General features: G+C 38.2%; 1 protein-coding gene across 1 annotated transcript; it reads left to right on the forward strand.

Moving 5' to 3' along the window:
• The first annotated feature begins 1601 nt into the window (after positions 1 to 1601).
• Positions 1602 to 16284, forward strand: slc12a1 (solute carrier family 12 member 1). Its single transcript, XM_055044788.1, has 26 exons — positions 1602 to 2060; positions 2765 to 2905; positions 3152 to 3227; positions 3811 to 3906; positions 5344 to 5483; positions 5562 to 5672; positions 5772 to 5883; positions 5995 to 6122; positions 6206 to 6290; positions 6440 to 6597; positions 6730 to 6837; positions 6938 to 7061; positions 7704 to 7805; positions 7911 to 8066; positions 8156 to 8255; positions 8850 to 8961; positions 9183 to 9323; positions 9912 to 10018; positions 10120 to 10202; positions 11747 to 11872; positions 12421 to 12549; positions 14200 to 14311; positions 14435 to 14521; positions 14637 to 14772; positions 14874 to 14941; positions 15042 to 16284. The coding sequence occupies exons 1-26, from the start codon at positions 1803 to 1805 to the stop codon at positions 15175 to 15177; spliced, it is 3132 nt and encodes a 1043-aa protein (XP_054900763.1). The 5' UTR covers positions 1602 to 1802; the 3' UTR covers positions 15178 to 16284.
• The last annotated feature ends 869 nt before the right edge of the window (positions 16285 to 17153 follow it).

Below are 17153 nucleotides of genomic sequence, written 5' to 3' on the forward strand. Positions count from 1 at the left end.
AATACGAACCAAACTCTGACACCAGTCAACTCTTTCTATATGAGGAGTAGCCTGACATGTACTAAGATAATTTGCCCTATGAAAGATGTCATACCATTTGAACTTTTTCACATTTTGCCACAATACAACCAGACATTATTGTATTGGTTGAGATTTTATGCGACAGACCAAGAGAGAGTAACTCTTAATTGTGATCTAGGTGAGTTGGAAAACTAACACGCATTGCTCTTGAGGCAACATCGTCATGGTTGTACAGATGGTGGCACCATTATACCATGGGAATGGTTTTCTTCCACATGAAATGGTGAATAAGGGACAGAGAGGTGTTATTGGACCAAGGATAGTGAGAACTATCTCATATCCCATTACTTAGCATTGCAAAGAACAGGGGAAGGTTTGGTGAATCAGCAAAAGTCTTTCCTTCCTGGCACACAGCCTCAAAACAAGCTCAAAATATAACAAAGCAGAGCATTATTCACATATTTGTTGTGAAAACAAACTTCCATGATCTGACTGAGAAGACGAATGTTAGGAGTTGTGCTGAAGCAGTTAGTCCATTATACGCTGACGTCCTTCTTTCTCCAGCGTGACTCGGCCTTTATCGCCTTTGCAGAGAATCATCCCGACCTTGTTTTGATGCCGATGAGTCCTGCTGTACACTTGTTTTTCTTCTTTCAGTATTCACATAAAAACACCTGCTGGAGCGTGTTTCTTTTGTCAGCCATCAATACAGCCAAGGTCAGATTTCAAGTTTTAGTCATTAGCCAGGCTTTAACTGTGCACATAAATCACCGTGGTGTATCAGTAATAAGGAAGTTTACCTGTTAAGAGGGCCTTTAATAGCTCTTTAGAAGTCATGTGAAGTGCCTTGGGCATATTCCTGTAATTTGTAGTCTTATATTAACTCTCATTTTCCACACAAATGAGGACATTTCTCTTGAGCCAGCCAGCTCTCTCTAAATTTCTTCTTGCAATAAACTGAGTACAGAGAGTCATTAGAGACATTATTCAGTCAGTTATATAATTATTATGGATTCAATATATTAGTACATGTCAGGCTACTCCTCCTGGCTTTATCTTTAATGATTGCATTGGGATATATACTTAGACAGAAATACAAGTTGTAAAAATGAAGACTTTTCTGTCAACCAATATTAGTCATTCGTGTTTCTGTTTTAGTTGCAGGCATCAGAAAACTTTGAAACTTTTCCGACTGTAACGTTTCAGCGTTTTTCTGGAGATTTCCGAACATATGGAGATGTGTTTGAAAATTTCCATATGTTTATATGTCCTGGTAAGTCATGCAAAGAGCCTCCACATCTGAGGAAATACTACTCACAGTGCCATAAAGTGCAACCACAGAACAACATGTGCCATTCAGCATATAATATTAGTAATCAATTTTCCAGAACTCGAGCAATGAGCGCCTTTATCTATCGTTGCCGTTTATGACTTTGGTTAATGGTTAAGCAACGTCTTTGTGTCCCTTAGGATGGAGGACATATCTGACCCCCTTCGTTAAGTTTTCTGAGGGTTGATCTGAGGAGTTAACCAATAGCTGGCAGTCGGCGTATGACCATGAATATAAAAGTGGACCGTTTGGGAGTTGGCAAGTTCATGCATTAGAAGCTCAACACAGCTGCCGAGATCTCTATCAATCTAATCACTGCCTAGTTTTTGCATTCAATAGTCAAGGATCACTGATACTCAGATTTGCACCTGCTACTGAGTCGTTGGATGTCTGAAGACTGCAGTTTTGCTATTTTCACACTGACCTCTGAGAATCTTGTCCAGAGTTCATAATGGAGAGGTTGAAGTCAAACGGAGGGGGTCATGTCAACTCGGCTTATGATTCCACCCTCGGTGACCCTCCAATCTACGAAGAGACCGAATTCTCCAACAGTGAGCACCGGACGGTCAGACCCTCTGTGATGAGTGCTTTCGGACACGACACTTTAGACCGGGTGCCCAACATCGACTTCTACCGTAATGCCGGCAGCGTGAGTGGTCACCGGGCGGTCAGACCATCCCTGCAGGAACTCCATAATGTTTTCCAGAAGGTGAGTCTGTTGGAGTCATGATACTCAATGTGAACTAGCTGACTTTTTTTTTCTTGTATCCTCTTTTCTCTTTTGTTGTGTCTTCTTTTCACTCTTAAATGTTTTTGTTCTTCTGAAACATTTCCTCAGTTTTGCTTCTGAGATACTCAGAGTAGAGTGAGTGTTGCTGCTTACATGATAAAATAAATTCACAGCCGTCTGCAGCTAACTCTTTACCTTAAACCTTGTAAAACTAAGCTGTTAAAATTTTATTTTTGAAACTAAGCAGCAAACAGCACACTTGACACACTTTATTTGCTTTTATTGCTGTTTATTTGGCCCTATTGCCTAAGACATTATGAGGTCTTGGGTCATTTAGATTTATAGCATCATACTAGATAATCTTTTATGAATGGACATAAAATTATGGATCTTTGAGCAGGAGCGCCAAAGACAATTATGGATCTTTGATTTTTGGAAAAAAAACCTCTATCATAAGATGTTAATGTTTACCATCCAAATATCAAATTCACATCCAAGAGATCTTAGAAATTTGAATAACAATCCTTAAGACGTGATGCACAGAGGGAAAGGAAATATACAAACTTCCCTTCACGAAAAGACAGAGGACAAATGTGACTGTGAATGTGTTCGACACAGATGAAACAAATTTCCAATGTAACTACTTATTTTTATTTTATTTTATTTTTCTCTTTCTTTTAAAGAATGGGGCAATCTCTGTACCTGAAACGGTGACAGACGATGGCGAGGGGAGTGAAGGGACCCCCTCTGATGATCTGGAGTCTGCTGCTCCGATTGATGTCACCAAAGGAGCAGTGAAGTTTGGTTGGATAAGGGGGGTTCTGGTGAGTTTTGCTCTTGAAGTTCCTTCTGAGTAACACAGATCTGTGCAAAAAATGCATTTGCATATTTGTCATAATGACTCTGTGTCTCAAAAACTGGAGTATGAAGCAAATTGACATTATTTTTATGTATATGTTTTTCTGTAATTATGGGTTCTGCTAACAGAAAAATAATAAATATGTCACACTTGCCATAGAAAGTGCTTTAACAAATCTTGATCTATGCTATCTAATTATTTTATTTTGCAGGTAAGATGCATGTTAAACATCTGGGGTGTTATGTTGTTCATCCGTCTGTCCTGGGTTTTTGGTCAGGCAGGCTGGGGTGAGTGAACCATTTATACTCTTTACACAGTCTTCACATTTATTACTACTTTCTTTTTTCTACTGGTGGCTTTCAAATCAAAGCTTTAGCATTTTTGATGAGTTTTATTTGACTTTCTGAGTCAAAATTCTGGTTCAGGTTCATAGTGTTGTCCAGTTAAATTCTCTCAGAATAATCAGAGGTGCTAGGTTTTTGTAAATGGAGAGACTAGAAACACTACAAAATTACACATTTTAAAGCTGAAATCAAAATATCTTGGAGCAATTTTTTAATTGCCTTTCTGAGCTCCACTCAACATGTAAAAAGTTTCCTCAGTAGCATTTAGTGAATGTGAATGATTGAGATATTATGGTCTTTAGAATTGCATAAAATGACTTAAGAATATTATTCAATAATAGTTTCGGGTTAATGATTTTAAAATCTAAAATTTTGGCTCTAAACAAAAATGAACTCTTCCAAATATCTATAAGATAGACTTTTTTTTTTTTTTTACATAAAACACTGTTTTGTTTCTTTCTTGTTGAACATGCTGGTTGAGTTATAATTCATCCTAATCCTGACGTGTGTCATGCTAACATTTCAGGTCTGGGAATCGTGGTCATCGCTCTCAGCTGTGTGGTCACCACCATCACAGGCCTCTCCATGTCTGCCATTTGCACTAACGGAGTTGTTAGAGGAGGTAGGTCAGCAAATCAGCTGCCATACAGAATATTCGGAAAAGCACAGTGACGGGATAATTTAGCGCAATTATTGACTGGCCTTCCATGCTGGTATTTTATTCATAACTTATAAGTGCTACCACAGCCAGCCTGGACGAGTAAAACATTATTTATAAGTATTCGCTGCGATAACGCACCCTCTCTGTGACACAAAATCTTTCAGTGGGAGAATGAAGTGACCAAAAGAACAATGTTCGCAGATAAAGTCACAAAGCCTTGAGACTACATCTGAATGTCACCTTTCCAAGCCTTATTCCCTTTTTTTACAGCTTTGCATTTACATAAAATCAATCAATCAGTGATTTAGTGATTAATCATCCACTACCAATATCAGTCTTCAGATGTGCAACGATCATGTATGTGGCAAAATACAACATGTGACTCTGTTGCAGATGCCCTCACCAGCCAGCAGCTCTCACACTAAGTGTTTAGAAATATGTCAGCGACTGAAACAAGGACTCTACTGGTCATTTGACGTACTATTGATTTTAAACACAAACTCATAACTAAAATTATTCAATGATGACTGCAAGTTTGGTTCATCGTCTGCAACTATATCCAAACCAGCTGCTGTTACAACTGTTTCAATAAAAAACAAAAAACGAAAAAAAAGTTTTTAAAGCTCAACAGACAAGAGCTTTTTCTAAATTGAACCCCCCACTTTTACTATATAATGCAGTCTAAAAGTTATTCAAAACCCACAAGAGCACTTTATGATCCAGTTTTGGAAGATTCTTGAACAATTGCTGCCAGAGGCAGGTCTATAAGTCTACATTTAAATATGCACACAGTTTTCTAAAAGTGTTTACTGATATTCTTTGACCAAAAAAGCAAAAATATCACCACATTCTCATAATCATCCACAATTGTATAAACCCTTTATTAATGATTGTCCTCATCAATTTATAAAAAATTAAAAGCAATCCTGACAGTTTTATTCATATTAAAGGTGATGATAACAGGAATATTACATCTCCACTGTTGATGGAGCTGATGAGCTAAATTTCTTTTCTATATTTCCAAAATTGCCTAAACTTAACCTTGTGGCATTATTGTCATACACACACATGAAAAGATGTATGACTTTCACACCCACGTTTATTTTTTAGTTTAGTAAACACATGTTTACTGCTCCTTCGCAATCACAGAATAGGTTTTCTGTCTTCCAATAAGTATATTGATAATTCTGTTTAATTGCATGCACTTTGTATTATTTACTGCAAATTTTGTTACATCATCTAATTTGTTTTTTATGTTTACCTTTAAAACAAGCAAAAAACACCTTCCATGACAGAACATTGGAAAACAATCATTTAGTTTTAAGCGAGAGTTTTTCTTGAAATTAACTAAACGAAGTAAACTAAAAAAAATCTTTCTGAACCATTTTGTTTCATCAGGAGGAGCTTACTACTTGATATCACGCAGTTTGGGACCAGAGTTTGGAGGGTCGATTGGACTCATTTTCGCCTTCGCCAATGCAGTGGCTGTGGCCATGTATGTGGTGGGCTTTGCAGAGACGGTGGTGGATTTGCTCAAGGTGTGTAATGCTTTAACGATTTGAGTGCTACAGAAAACTCGAGTGCTTATTTACCTTACCTCTATTTGTTCTGCTCAGGAATATGCCCATCTGATGGTAGATGAAATGAATGACATCAGGATCATTGGCTGCATTACAGTGGTGTTGCTCTTGGGCATTTCGGTGGCTGGTATGGAATGGGAAGCGAAGGTGAGGCATTAACATCGTGCTTCTCGTGATTACCCTGGACTTGTTGTTGTAAAGGATTAAACTTAACTCAAACCTTTTCACGTCTTTCCCCCCCAAAAGGCCCAAATTGTTCTGCTCGTTATCTTGCTGGTGGCCATAGTGAATGTGTTTGTAGGAACAGCAATTCCTGCAACTGAAGATAAGAAATCAAAGGGCTTTTTTGGATACAAATGTAAGATCCTATTAATCTACCTCAAACTTATCCCGAAAAATATTAACATTTTATGCACCAAAGTCTAAACTAATACACTCTTCTTTTCCAAATGTCTATTTTTTTAAACAGCAAAAATTTTTATGGAGAACTTTACACCAGCTTTTAGGGATGGTGAAACATTTTTCTCAGTGTTTGCCATCTTTTTCCCTGCGGCCACCGGTATCCTGGCTGGAGCAAACATCTCTGGAGACTTGCGGGTAATTTTTCAAAGCAGATGTTTCTGCGGAAGTCAACATTTTTAACGTTTCCTCACACACATGTGTCGTCTGCTAAACTACAGGACGCCCAGGCTGCCATACCCAAAGGTACACTGTTGGCCATTTTGATCACTGGTGTCACTTACCTCGCCGTGGCGCTTTGTGTCTGTAAGTGACCTGCTGTCCTTCCACCTTTCACACTGTAACTTGTTTCTCTGTTTTATTAACAAACTGAGATTGACTTTTCATAAGATTCAAAGCATTTTGTCAAAAAACTCACAGGCAAAATGTTTGTCTTTTGTACTTTTTTTGGTCAGCCGGTACCGTTGTCCGGGATGCCACAGGAAACATGACCGACATTGCTACTCCTGGGGTGCCTTGTAACGGCTCATCAGCAGTTGCCTGTGAACTTGGCTATGATTTTTCTTCTTGCGAAACAGTGCCGTGCAAGTTTGGCTTGATGAACAACTTCCAGGTAAGAAACCTTTCAAACACATTGGGGTTAGGTGATCTGACAACAGAAGGGCACCCTTCCTTTGCGTTTTCATATAGAATAAAAGCCTTTTTGCTCTCCCCTAAAGCGCTTTCGTCATCTCCCTACTTTCAGGTAATGACCATGGTGTCTGGGTTTGGTCCCCTCATCACTGCAGGAACCTTCTCAGCCACACTTTCGTCAGCCCTGGCCTCTCTTGTTAGTGCTCCTAAAGTCTTCCAGGTAGGGAACTTAATTTTTTTAAATACATTGTAATAATTAAAAAAAAAAAGGTAATTTTGTTGTTATCAATGCCTCTAATCAAAGTTCTATCTTCGTTCAGGCTCTGTGCAAAGACAACATCTACAAAGCTCTGCACTTCTTTGCCAAAGGACATGGAAAAAACGATGAGCCAATCCGAGGCTACGTCCTCACTTTTGTTATTTCCGTCGCCTTCATTCTCATTGGTCAGCAAATTAGTCCACCAACATCCTTACACTGCTGTTACACAACATCCACATCTCTTATGACGCTCCTGGTGAAGTGGGAAATCCCACCTTACATAATGTTGTATAAACATGGAAGCCAAACTTTTCAGCATGCTTATTGAGGAGGAAGGGAGTTGATGTTCAATCAATGAGCATCTCCAAAGCTCATTGATTGATTGATTTCACAGTGAGGTGATAAAAATAAATGGTTGTTTTTTTTTATGTGTTTTACATTTCTTTACCAAGAGGGGTGCCAATGAACCTGAAGACTGTTTCAATTTATCTTTCATGCAAACCTCAACTATTTGCTTTATTAACACTGTTAAAGAGCTTTACTGAATATAAATTGAGACAAAACCCTTAAATCAATTTAAGTCAGTTATCATTTAAGTTGCATGTGCACATAGAGACCTCATGTCAGTAAATTGGCTCCAAACCCCAGCAGACCGTTTATCTTAGTAACAGAGCAGTTTGTGTGACGAGCGTCACAGAATTTTTTGAATAAAAAGAAAGTCATCCAAGCACACTAATTGAGACCTTTTGGTTTTTGACAGCTTGTGAACTGTTTCAGTTCACAAGCTTCTGCTTGTACGTTTTAAGATTTAGTCCTTCTTTGTGCAGGTGATCTCAACACCATCGCTCCGATCATCTCAAACTTCTTCCTGGCATCTTACGCACTCATCAATTTCTCTTGTTTCCATGCTTCCTACGCCAAGTCTCCGGGTGAGTCTCCATCAAGGAGCTGAAAACTCAGAAGTATTTTATTTAGAAAATACAAAGTTGTTTTAAGTTTGAGGAACCAACCGCTTTGCGTGATGCTTTCCCCAGGCTGGAGACCGGCGTATAAATTCTACAACATGTGGCTGTCTCTGCTGGGAGCCCTGCTCTGCTGTGTGGTCATGTTTGTCATCAACTGGTGGGCCGCTCTGCTCACGTATGGCATTGAAATTCTGCTCTACATTTACGTCACAGTCAAGAAGCCGGGTGAGCTTGTTTGCGAGCCTGGCAGTGCTTCCGGCATTGCTGAATATTATTAGAACTAACCACTGATGAATCTAAACCTTTGTGTGCAGATGTGAACTGGGGGTCGTCCACGCAGGCGGTGACCTTTGTGAGCGCAGTCAGCAACGCTTTGTCTCTGTCTGGAGTGGAAGATCATGTCAAGAACTTCAGGTAACAATCTGCTGCACTTTTCCCCCTTTTATACATAGATACAACTCGCCAATGTCGACCTTCCTTTGCTTTCGGCTGACTAAAAAAATGTTCACCACGTCATTACATCACCGCCTGCCTTGACCACTGACACAAGGATGACGCATCAGGGCTTTCACGTTGTTTATGTCACATTCTCACCTTGCAGCTGGAAATGTTGCTGCAGTTTTTCAAATCTGTTTGAAAAAAAAATAAAAATTGGTGAGCCTGTGTGAATTGTAGCCTCAGTTCTGCCGCTGTAATCCATCTACTTCAAAGTTTTATGTGCTGCAGAGGCAGAGGTGGTATTCCTCAGGCCTAGTAATACGTGGCTATTTAAGCTCCTTCCATTCTGGCTTGACATAAATAAGGCACATTTGTCCACACAGCAACCACTCACTGGATATTTACATTTAGATGCCTAAATGTATCGATTGGCAGAGTCGTTACTTGTGATAAGAAGCAATTGAATAAATGTGCCTAATAAAGCAGTGCGTAATATAATGGTATAACAAAAGCATTACACTTGATGATTATCTGCAATGTGACATTGACATGCCCCTGTTTCTTATTCAGGCCTCAGATCTTGGTTCTAACTGGGTCAGTGCGGGCCAGGCCAGCCCTCCTCGATCTAGCTCACTCCTTCACCAAAAACTACGGACTCTGTCTCAGCTGTGAAGTTTTGGTGGTAGGTTACAAATTAATTTTATTATTTACAAATCCCCCAAAATGATGCAACAGTGCTGATTCCACACAAAGTGTTCATAGAATATCAAGCAAGAATGAGAAAAATGTAAACGCTCTGGACAATCAGAGACTAACATTTCTCTCATTTCGCATTCGGATGGGAAGTCTTGCACTCAGAACTGATCCAATCTTTACATTTTTTGACTTTTTTTTCTATTTCAGGGTCCAAGATTAGAGATTCTGCCAGAGATTAACAATGGCATAGAAAAGAACCAGCTGTGGCTCAATAAGAACAAACGCAAAGCCTTTTATGCTGCTGTGGCCTGCGACAATTTCAGGGAAGGTGCAGAAACTCTGCTGCAGGTCAGTGTGGATGTCATTTACACAATATGTCTGTAAAGAGGCAGGGAAACAAAAGCCAGTAACCTACATTTTCCACAAGAACAATGTGCAATCAGTGGGATCTCATCAAAGGAACATGGGAAATGTGTAGGAGCATGTATCACTGTTTTTACTGCCTGTGAATTACTTTGTAATGACTTATCTTGAGAAACTTGTCAGGACATCGAAGCAGCAGGTAGAAAAGTAGGGAGTTATTGAGAAACAGTGAAACATTCTTTATGGCTCTGACTGTCATCCTCTGGAGATAAGGCCTCTGTTCATTGCCAGGATCACTCACTTCAAACAGCACAGGAGATTAAAGGCTATAATTGATTGACGTTGCAGTGGACGAGTCCCTGCAGACAAAGAGAAACCTGCTGGCTTCTCTGGTCATAACTTCTGGCTGTAAAACAGTCACTGCCTTCTTGTGTATGGGACATTTTGATCATTTCTGGAAGTAGTCTCAAGTCCATCAGCCTTTCGTATCACAGTGTGACCAGGTGTCTTATTGTTTCAGCTATCGGCTCGACCCGAGCTGAGATTTTAAGAAGGCTTTTGTTTTGTTTGCAGGCTTCTGGTCTTGGCCGCATGAAGCCCAACACGTTAATGATCGGCTTCAAGAGGAACTGGAGAACGGAAGAAACAAAAGCAGTGCAGAGTTATGTGGGAATACTGCAGTATGTACCCAAAATGAACACGGAAACATGTTAAAATCAATGTCAGCAGTAAGAAATTTCAAACAGATCTGAGTAATAACCATTGTCGGTCTTTCCGTCAGCGATGCATTTGACTTTGAATATGGGACATTGGTGCTGAGGATGAACCAGGGACTGGATGTGTCGCATCTCGTAGAAGAAGAAGGTCAGCATAAAGTTACTGTGTGATTTGTGATACAGCATTTCAATATTCAAGTTCACAAGTAAATCTTTTAGGTCAAGGTTTTGAAATTACCTTGGTTCACTTTGTAAAAGACCAGTGAATGCCTCAACAATTACAGTTTATTAGGTTTTTCACTAACAATACTGGCTAGATGTAGGATTATGTGATGAGCTAATGGTTATTTACCTGCTGCTAGGATTTGCAGCACAGCTTCTTTCCACAATTCAATAGAAATAAATTGAAACTTTTCAACAGAGCAAATCTGAGTTTCAGGAACAATAATAGAAATAGGTGTTTCACTTTTTTAAACATTGACAGATTTTTACACCAAGTTGTTGGGAGAAATAATTAATCTACTGGAGACTTGGGGAAACAAATATGTTGCTCTTTGATTCATTAAAAAAATATTTCCAGTCTTTTTGGATCTCTGAGATTGTTAAGGTACAAAATAAAATAATAAAAAAAAATAGTAAAGAAAAAGTACAAAATAACTAATCCGAAGGCTGAATTCTACAAATTTGTATGTATTTTTTAAAATAAAAGAGGAATTGTAGTTTACTTAATACAAAAAGCGCTTTTGTCATAGAACTTTGATCTGCAGATTACAGAATATCTACAGTGGTCGGTCTGTTTGAGATAAAATAAATGACTTGCAGTGATGCCATAAACCAATTACGGGTTAGATGTTTTGTCGGGTCGGTTTCTTCAGCTGCACAGAAATTTCCGCTTGGCAGCGAATACAGTAATCCTTTACCAATCAACATCAAAATGTAAATGCGGAAACTGTCCAAAGAAATATCTATATTTCATAGGAACTCTCAGATGACTTTTGAAAATGTAAAAATATTTGGCTGTAAGCTTATGAAAGCATTTTACATCAAAAATTAAAAGATGCAATGAAAAAATATAAGCAAAAGTTCATAAAAGAGCTGTTGCTATGTACTTTATCTTGTGTTATATATTCCGGATTCACCAGTATTTGGTAAATCAATGACAAATGTCCATTTCTACTAACTCAGTCTTCATAGTATTGTAAAATTTGTTTGTACTTTCGAGGAAAAAGTGAATATTCAGATATATATTAACTTTATGACCTGTAAAATGCTCTGTTAAAGTTGCTCATTTTATCAGATCAGTAACAGAAATACAGGTTCCCAAGTGGGAAACTACAACCAGATCAGTCATGATCTTCCCTTTTCTTCCCTTCTGAGAAAAAGAGATGGCTTTTAGTGGAACTTGTAAAGATTAGATTTTATCCCTATCGCTGTTACTCATATAATTCTTTGAATAAGATTCAAATGTCAGAACTGAAACGCAGTAAAATATATGAAAAGAAAGCAGTAAATCCATTATTTCTAGCTAAAATGACTTAGAATGGAAGCCGAATGCAGCTTACCAATAAAAAGCGGATAAATGCCCTCAGGCACTACATTTAAATAAAAGTACCTTCTTTCTTGTCTGTGTAACTCTGATTAATGACACAAGTACCCTCAGTATCTGATCGGTTACCTGATTGTGCTTTTCAGAGGAAATGCTGAAGGCAGCGAAGGAGCAGCGGGCCCTGGATAATGAGATGATGCCAAACGGGGGGAAAACAAAGGGACTGTTCAGGAAGTCCAGGCATTCATCTCAGCAAGTGCTCACAACTAGAGGTATGGACCTGCATGACCTTTCAGCACAGACAAATCCATGCTACTTAAACAGAGGACACATCCATGTAAGATTTTTAAGTGTGCGTGAAAACCTCCTTCGACACATTGCTGCTAAATCAAAGAATGAAATAACATGCTTTCAACAAATGAAGTCACTGAACTCGCATCGTTTTCTGTGGAAATTTTCCCCACATTCCGACTGAGGTGTAATTGAATCAGCTGCTCCTACTAAATATATTTCTGTGGGCGTAATCCAATAATATGCTCCCATTCGTTCCACTTTAAGAAGCGTCTCTTAAAAGCAGTCCTGTAAGCCAGACAGGAGAGGCTACCTGCAGCCTCCCTCTCCAACAGTGAGCTACATAATGGAAAGACAGTGAAACTCGTTGGTATATCATCTACATCCCCCAGAGAGATGCTTGTGTCAGTCCATTAATGACCGGTCCACCTCAAATGTCCCACTGACACCATCCAAGTAAACTCTCCATGTACCTTTTATATTTACTGAATCTCATTTCCTGTGTCGTCTCTCCCTCTGTGTCTGCCAGTGTCGGTGTGTGCACCCCCGCCTGCTCAGGTCGCCAAAATGAACGAGAAGCTGGTGGAGGCCAGTGGTCAATTTAAAAAGAAACAGCCTAAAGGCACCATTGACGTGTGGTGGCTGTTTGATGATGGAGGTAGGTGTCACTTCTCTTCTGCTTGGAACATTTCTCACAGAGTGTGACAGATTCAGCAGGACAGACATCAGATCCTCCCTGAAAGCCAAAGTGGCAAAAAGAACAACAACAAAAAAACAGGCAAACAGTCACAGTTAGTCAATAAAATAATATAAAAAATAAAGGATTGCAAAATATATATATATATATATATATATATATATATATATATATATATATATATATATATATATATATTTTAATATACACTCAAAAAAATCAACCAAAATATTTTTTTTAATTAAATTATTTTCTAGTTAACTAAATTCAAGTTTAACGGATCCCACACAAATTAATTAAGTAGACTTAGCTTAATTTTGTTATGTTCTTTATTTAACACCTGAAATCTTACACATTACATTATTTTAACCAGGTTGACACTGACAAGAACACGAACTGACAAACAATGACAAACTTTCATCTTCAAATGTGACGTATTTGACAACATCAGCAAATTATGTGAATTTTAAATGCAAAATCCATTTTGCATGACAAAACAACCGGAAATTTATCAATTCATTTCAATTTAATTCATTTATATTATGTAGTTTTGTTGCACAATACAAATAGATGATCAACAGTTTTGCACACTTTTTTTTTCTTTTTACCACAAACCATGTGTTTTGCCTAGTAAATGTTTCTTGTTGTAATTACATATGTGAAGTTGTTACTTCTGAATTAATTATACTGAACGGAAAAAAAAGTGAACAATTTGTAACTTTTTCTACTACAATTTGTAACAATTTGTAACTTTTTAGCCAACGGTCCAAAATGCACCTTGTAACACAACAAAACAAAATGTTGCTTTATTTTGTAAAAATTTTACATCAGCTCTTATCTCATAATTATATGAGATGTTCAACACAAGGACATCTTCTATTCAACATAAGGTGTTGAACTTATAAGATGTTCTTATGTTGAACATCTTCAACATAAGACAAGTCAAACAAACAAATTCCATATTTATTTGTTGTGTCATTTCAAAGTGTTTTGATGGTGCGGTAATAATCGTAAAATGTCATATTTAGAAAAGAAGCATTTATAGAAACCTTGAGAAGCACTAGCCAATGCATAAGTGCATAATATGGTGTACTGTGCTATTACAGAATAAATTCAGGAGGTATATTACATTTTCTGAATTATTTAAGCAAAGTTGAAGTAAGACTACTCACCAATATGTTTCAAGTTTGTTGATTTCAGCATTTATTATTTTGAAACTTGTCAGAATATTAGCTGTCCTGTGCCAATCACCTGAATCCTTTTAAAAAGCACGTTGATTTTTCATTAACTTACCTGTGATATAACATTTTTGTTCTTTTGTGATCAGCACAGAATAATGTCTGATTTAAGATTAACTTTTACACAGTCTATTCAATGCCAATGAATAGCGAGAAAAGGATGGTTAGAGGGAATCCTAGGAAATGGGAATAGCATTCAGCCTTAATTCCTTTTTCCTGGAGGCAAAGTTGTGTACTAGCAGAACAAGATGATAAAAGAAACACCTTACATGTGTTTTATGGTCTTAAAACTATGTCATAAACCGGTACGGTTGCTTGGAAAACAATACCTTGTTTTCAGTTCAAGTGTCCTACTTATGTTTCCTTCTCTCAGGTCTGACGCTGTTGCTCCCCTACATCCTCACCACCAGGAAGAAGTGGAAAGACTGTAAACTAAGGATCTTTATTGCAGGGCAGCCTGGACGAACTGAGATAGACAAACAGGAGTGAGTAAACAAACTCATGTGGCAATATCAGTGAAAACGTATCATGTGAACATAAAGATGCCAGAAAAAACAGCATGTGTTTGAATAAAGCTGAATCTGTTTGCTTGGTGATTTGGTTTGCAGGATGAGGTCCCTGTTGCACAAATTCAGAATAAAGTGCAGTGACATCACCGTCATCGACGACATCCACATTAAACCCCGCGATGACAAGTGAGTAGCTGCTTTCTGCCGGGTGCAGTGGTTCGACGGGTACAGTCAGGTTTAAATGCTTAGCCATCCACACGTTATGAAAGTCGGCTCACCCTCTTGTCTGCCGTTCGTCCAGCATAAAGAAACTAGAAGACATGATTGAGCCGTTCCGTCTGCGCGAGGGATCTAAAGGCAGGGATCAGGCTGCGGGGATCCAGAAGGAGTATCCCTGGAAAATCACAGATGCAGAGCTCAGCAGCTTTGAAGAGAAGGTGAAGAATCATTAATTACGGTTCTTTCCTGGTGATTCAATGAAATTTCATTAATAAAAAAAAAGAAGAAAAGAAACAACATTTCTTCTTCTCTTTCACAGACGCATCTCCAGGTACGACTAAACGAACTCCTTCAGGAACATTCCAAATCGGCCAACCTGATTGTTTTGTAAGTACAAGTGTCAGACCACCAGATTATATCCAATTGCCTATTCCACTCCGAAAGTTGATCTAATTTAACGTTTTTCTGAACGGTTGACCCTCTGCAGGAGCCTGCCCATCGCTCGTAAGGGATCCATCTCTGATTTTCTCTACATGGCCTGGCTGGACATCTTGACAAAGGACCTTCCACCCACCATTCTCATAAGGGGCAACCACAAGAGTGTTCTTACTTTCTACTCGTGAGCGCCTCGAAGGCCAAACTCCGAGGAACAATGTTGCTGGAAGGGGGATCACAAAGGCAATACTTTGAACTATATATTCATAAAGGGTACAGGTACATGAGCTAGACTGTCTTCCAGACCCACATCAGTCATATATTCATGCTCTGATTATCAATTAGGGAAAGTAAACCAAGAAAACAAAATAGATTTTAAAAAGACAAAGGAAGTAGGATTTAGACGGTGTGCTTTAGTCAATATGACAGCTATATAAGCTGCTTGATTTGGAGTGGCTACTAAGAAATGCAACTATTTTTTTTATTGTAAGAGAGAGAAGACAGAACCAGCACACAAGACGCTGCTGGAGAGCTTAAACCGAGTGACTGTGACTGTAATATAAATGTAAATAGGACATTGTAGTGCATATTTTTTGAAGTCAAAAAGCTTTAATAATTACCAATAATAATAATAATGATGATGATGACACATCAAATTTACATATCACTTATTATTACACTCAAAGAAAAACAAAAACAACATAAAACAAGTAGCTGAAAATTGAGAAGGGGTTTATGATGGATGTGCCAGATCCATCAGTAATGATTTGCAGGTGGGTGAAGAGTCTGAGTTGCTGATGTTATGAAGAAGACAGTTCCAGAGGGGAGGAGCGGCGGCAGGAAAAGCTTGACGCCCGAGAGTACGATGTTTGGTTCTGACAGGGGTTGGGAAGTTACAGTCAGAGGAACGAAGGAAGCGAATAGCAGAATGGTGGCAAAGAAAGTCGAAGAGAGATAAAACAGAACGAGGTTATTAATAAGCTATGAAACTGGCCACTTTAATATTAGTACCTTCTTCACTGTGGTAGTACTGCTTTAATTCTTTTTTGTACATTGTTCTAGTTACTTTTAATATTCTTAAAGTTAAAACTGCATCCTGTTGTTCACCCATTCCACCTAAATTTGCTTCAACTTTTTAATTTTTTTACCACGTCTCATTTCTTTTGCTTGAAGAAAGCCGAGTGATTCAAAGGCACGATTAAATATCTTTTTTTTTTGTGGTCTTTTTATTCATCATTTTGTGATTATATTTAAATAAGTGGGATTGTTTGAAATAAAAAAAATTAAAAACTTGATTATTTCTGTTTCATGTTTTTTTCCCCATGCATGTGTTTTTTAAGTGATTATATATCAAAAGGATTTTTCCATATTCTTTTTTAATCCTACATCAGGAATTGATGCAATCTAACTGTATTCAGAATTCGCCTAAATAGTAAATGAAGTCCATCTGCCTTTAATTTGTTTTCAGTCCAGATGTTCCGGACTGAATTTGCTTAAATCCAGATGTTCTGGAGAGGCCTCAGAGGTAATTTTGAGAACAATTAGCACAATGAAGACCAAGAAACACTGCAAACAAGACAGGGATAAAACTGTGAACCTGTGAACGAGTGTGTGGCTATAAACCAATATCCCAAAACGCTGCACATTACGGAACACATCATCACCACAGGGAAACAATTGTCTGCGTTGATAAACATGTGCTTCATTTTGTCGCATGTCAGCGAAGGGCAGATGGATGAAGCTAAAGTGGGTGCAAAATTATTGAGGATGGGTCAGACATCCTGCAGGAGATATTATGACAGGAATTAAAAGTTGAATGACTGAGATCTAAAGCAGTTGGATTAATGCCCGATTCTAAACTCAATCGGGAATTTGTCTCCATCCAATCTGACTGATTTCGAGCTACTTTGCAAAGAAGAACGGCAAAATAGCACAAACGTTTCAGATTTGTTGACACCTGTCAGACCAATGGGTTTCTTCCCACTAGTGCACTGCCATGTGTTGATGTGTCAAATAAAATCTCAACATAGCATACTGAGTGGATTACACAAGATATGGTATATTTTTGCAAAACCGCCTTTATACCTCTGAAAATATTTTTTTATTATGATACACACCAGCATGTTTCGAGGAATACATATATTTTTCCAACTACAGGAAAATC

The sequence above is a fragment of the Poeciliopsis prolifica genome, unplaced genomic scaffold (genome assembly GCF_027474105.1).
Source record: "Poeciliopsis prolifica strain line A6 unplaced genomic scaffold, Auburn_PproV2 SCAFFOLD021, whole genome shotgun sequence".
Classification (NCBI taxonomy): Eukaryota; Metazoa; Chordata; class Actinopteri; order Cyprinodontiformes; family Poeciliidae; genus Poeciliopsis; species Poeciliopsis prolifica.

Coding starts and splice junctions, on each gene's coding strand:
- slc12a1 (XM_055044788.1), top strand. CDS start 1,803: ATGGAGAGGTTGAAGTCAAACGGAGGGGGTCATGTCAACTCGGCTTAT. Junction 6,838..6,937: donor GTGCTCCTAAAGTCTTCCAG/GTAGGGAACTTA, acceptor ATCTTCGTTCAG/GCTCTGTGCAAAGACAACAT. Junction 10,203..11,746: donor GCATCTCGTAGAAGAAGAAG/GTCAGCATAAAG, acceptor TGTGCTTTTCAG/AGGAAATGCTGAAGGCAGCG.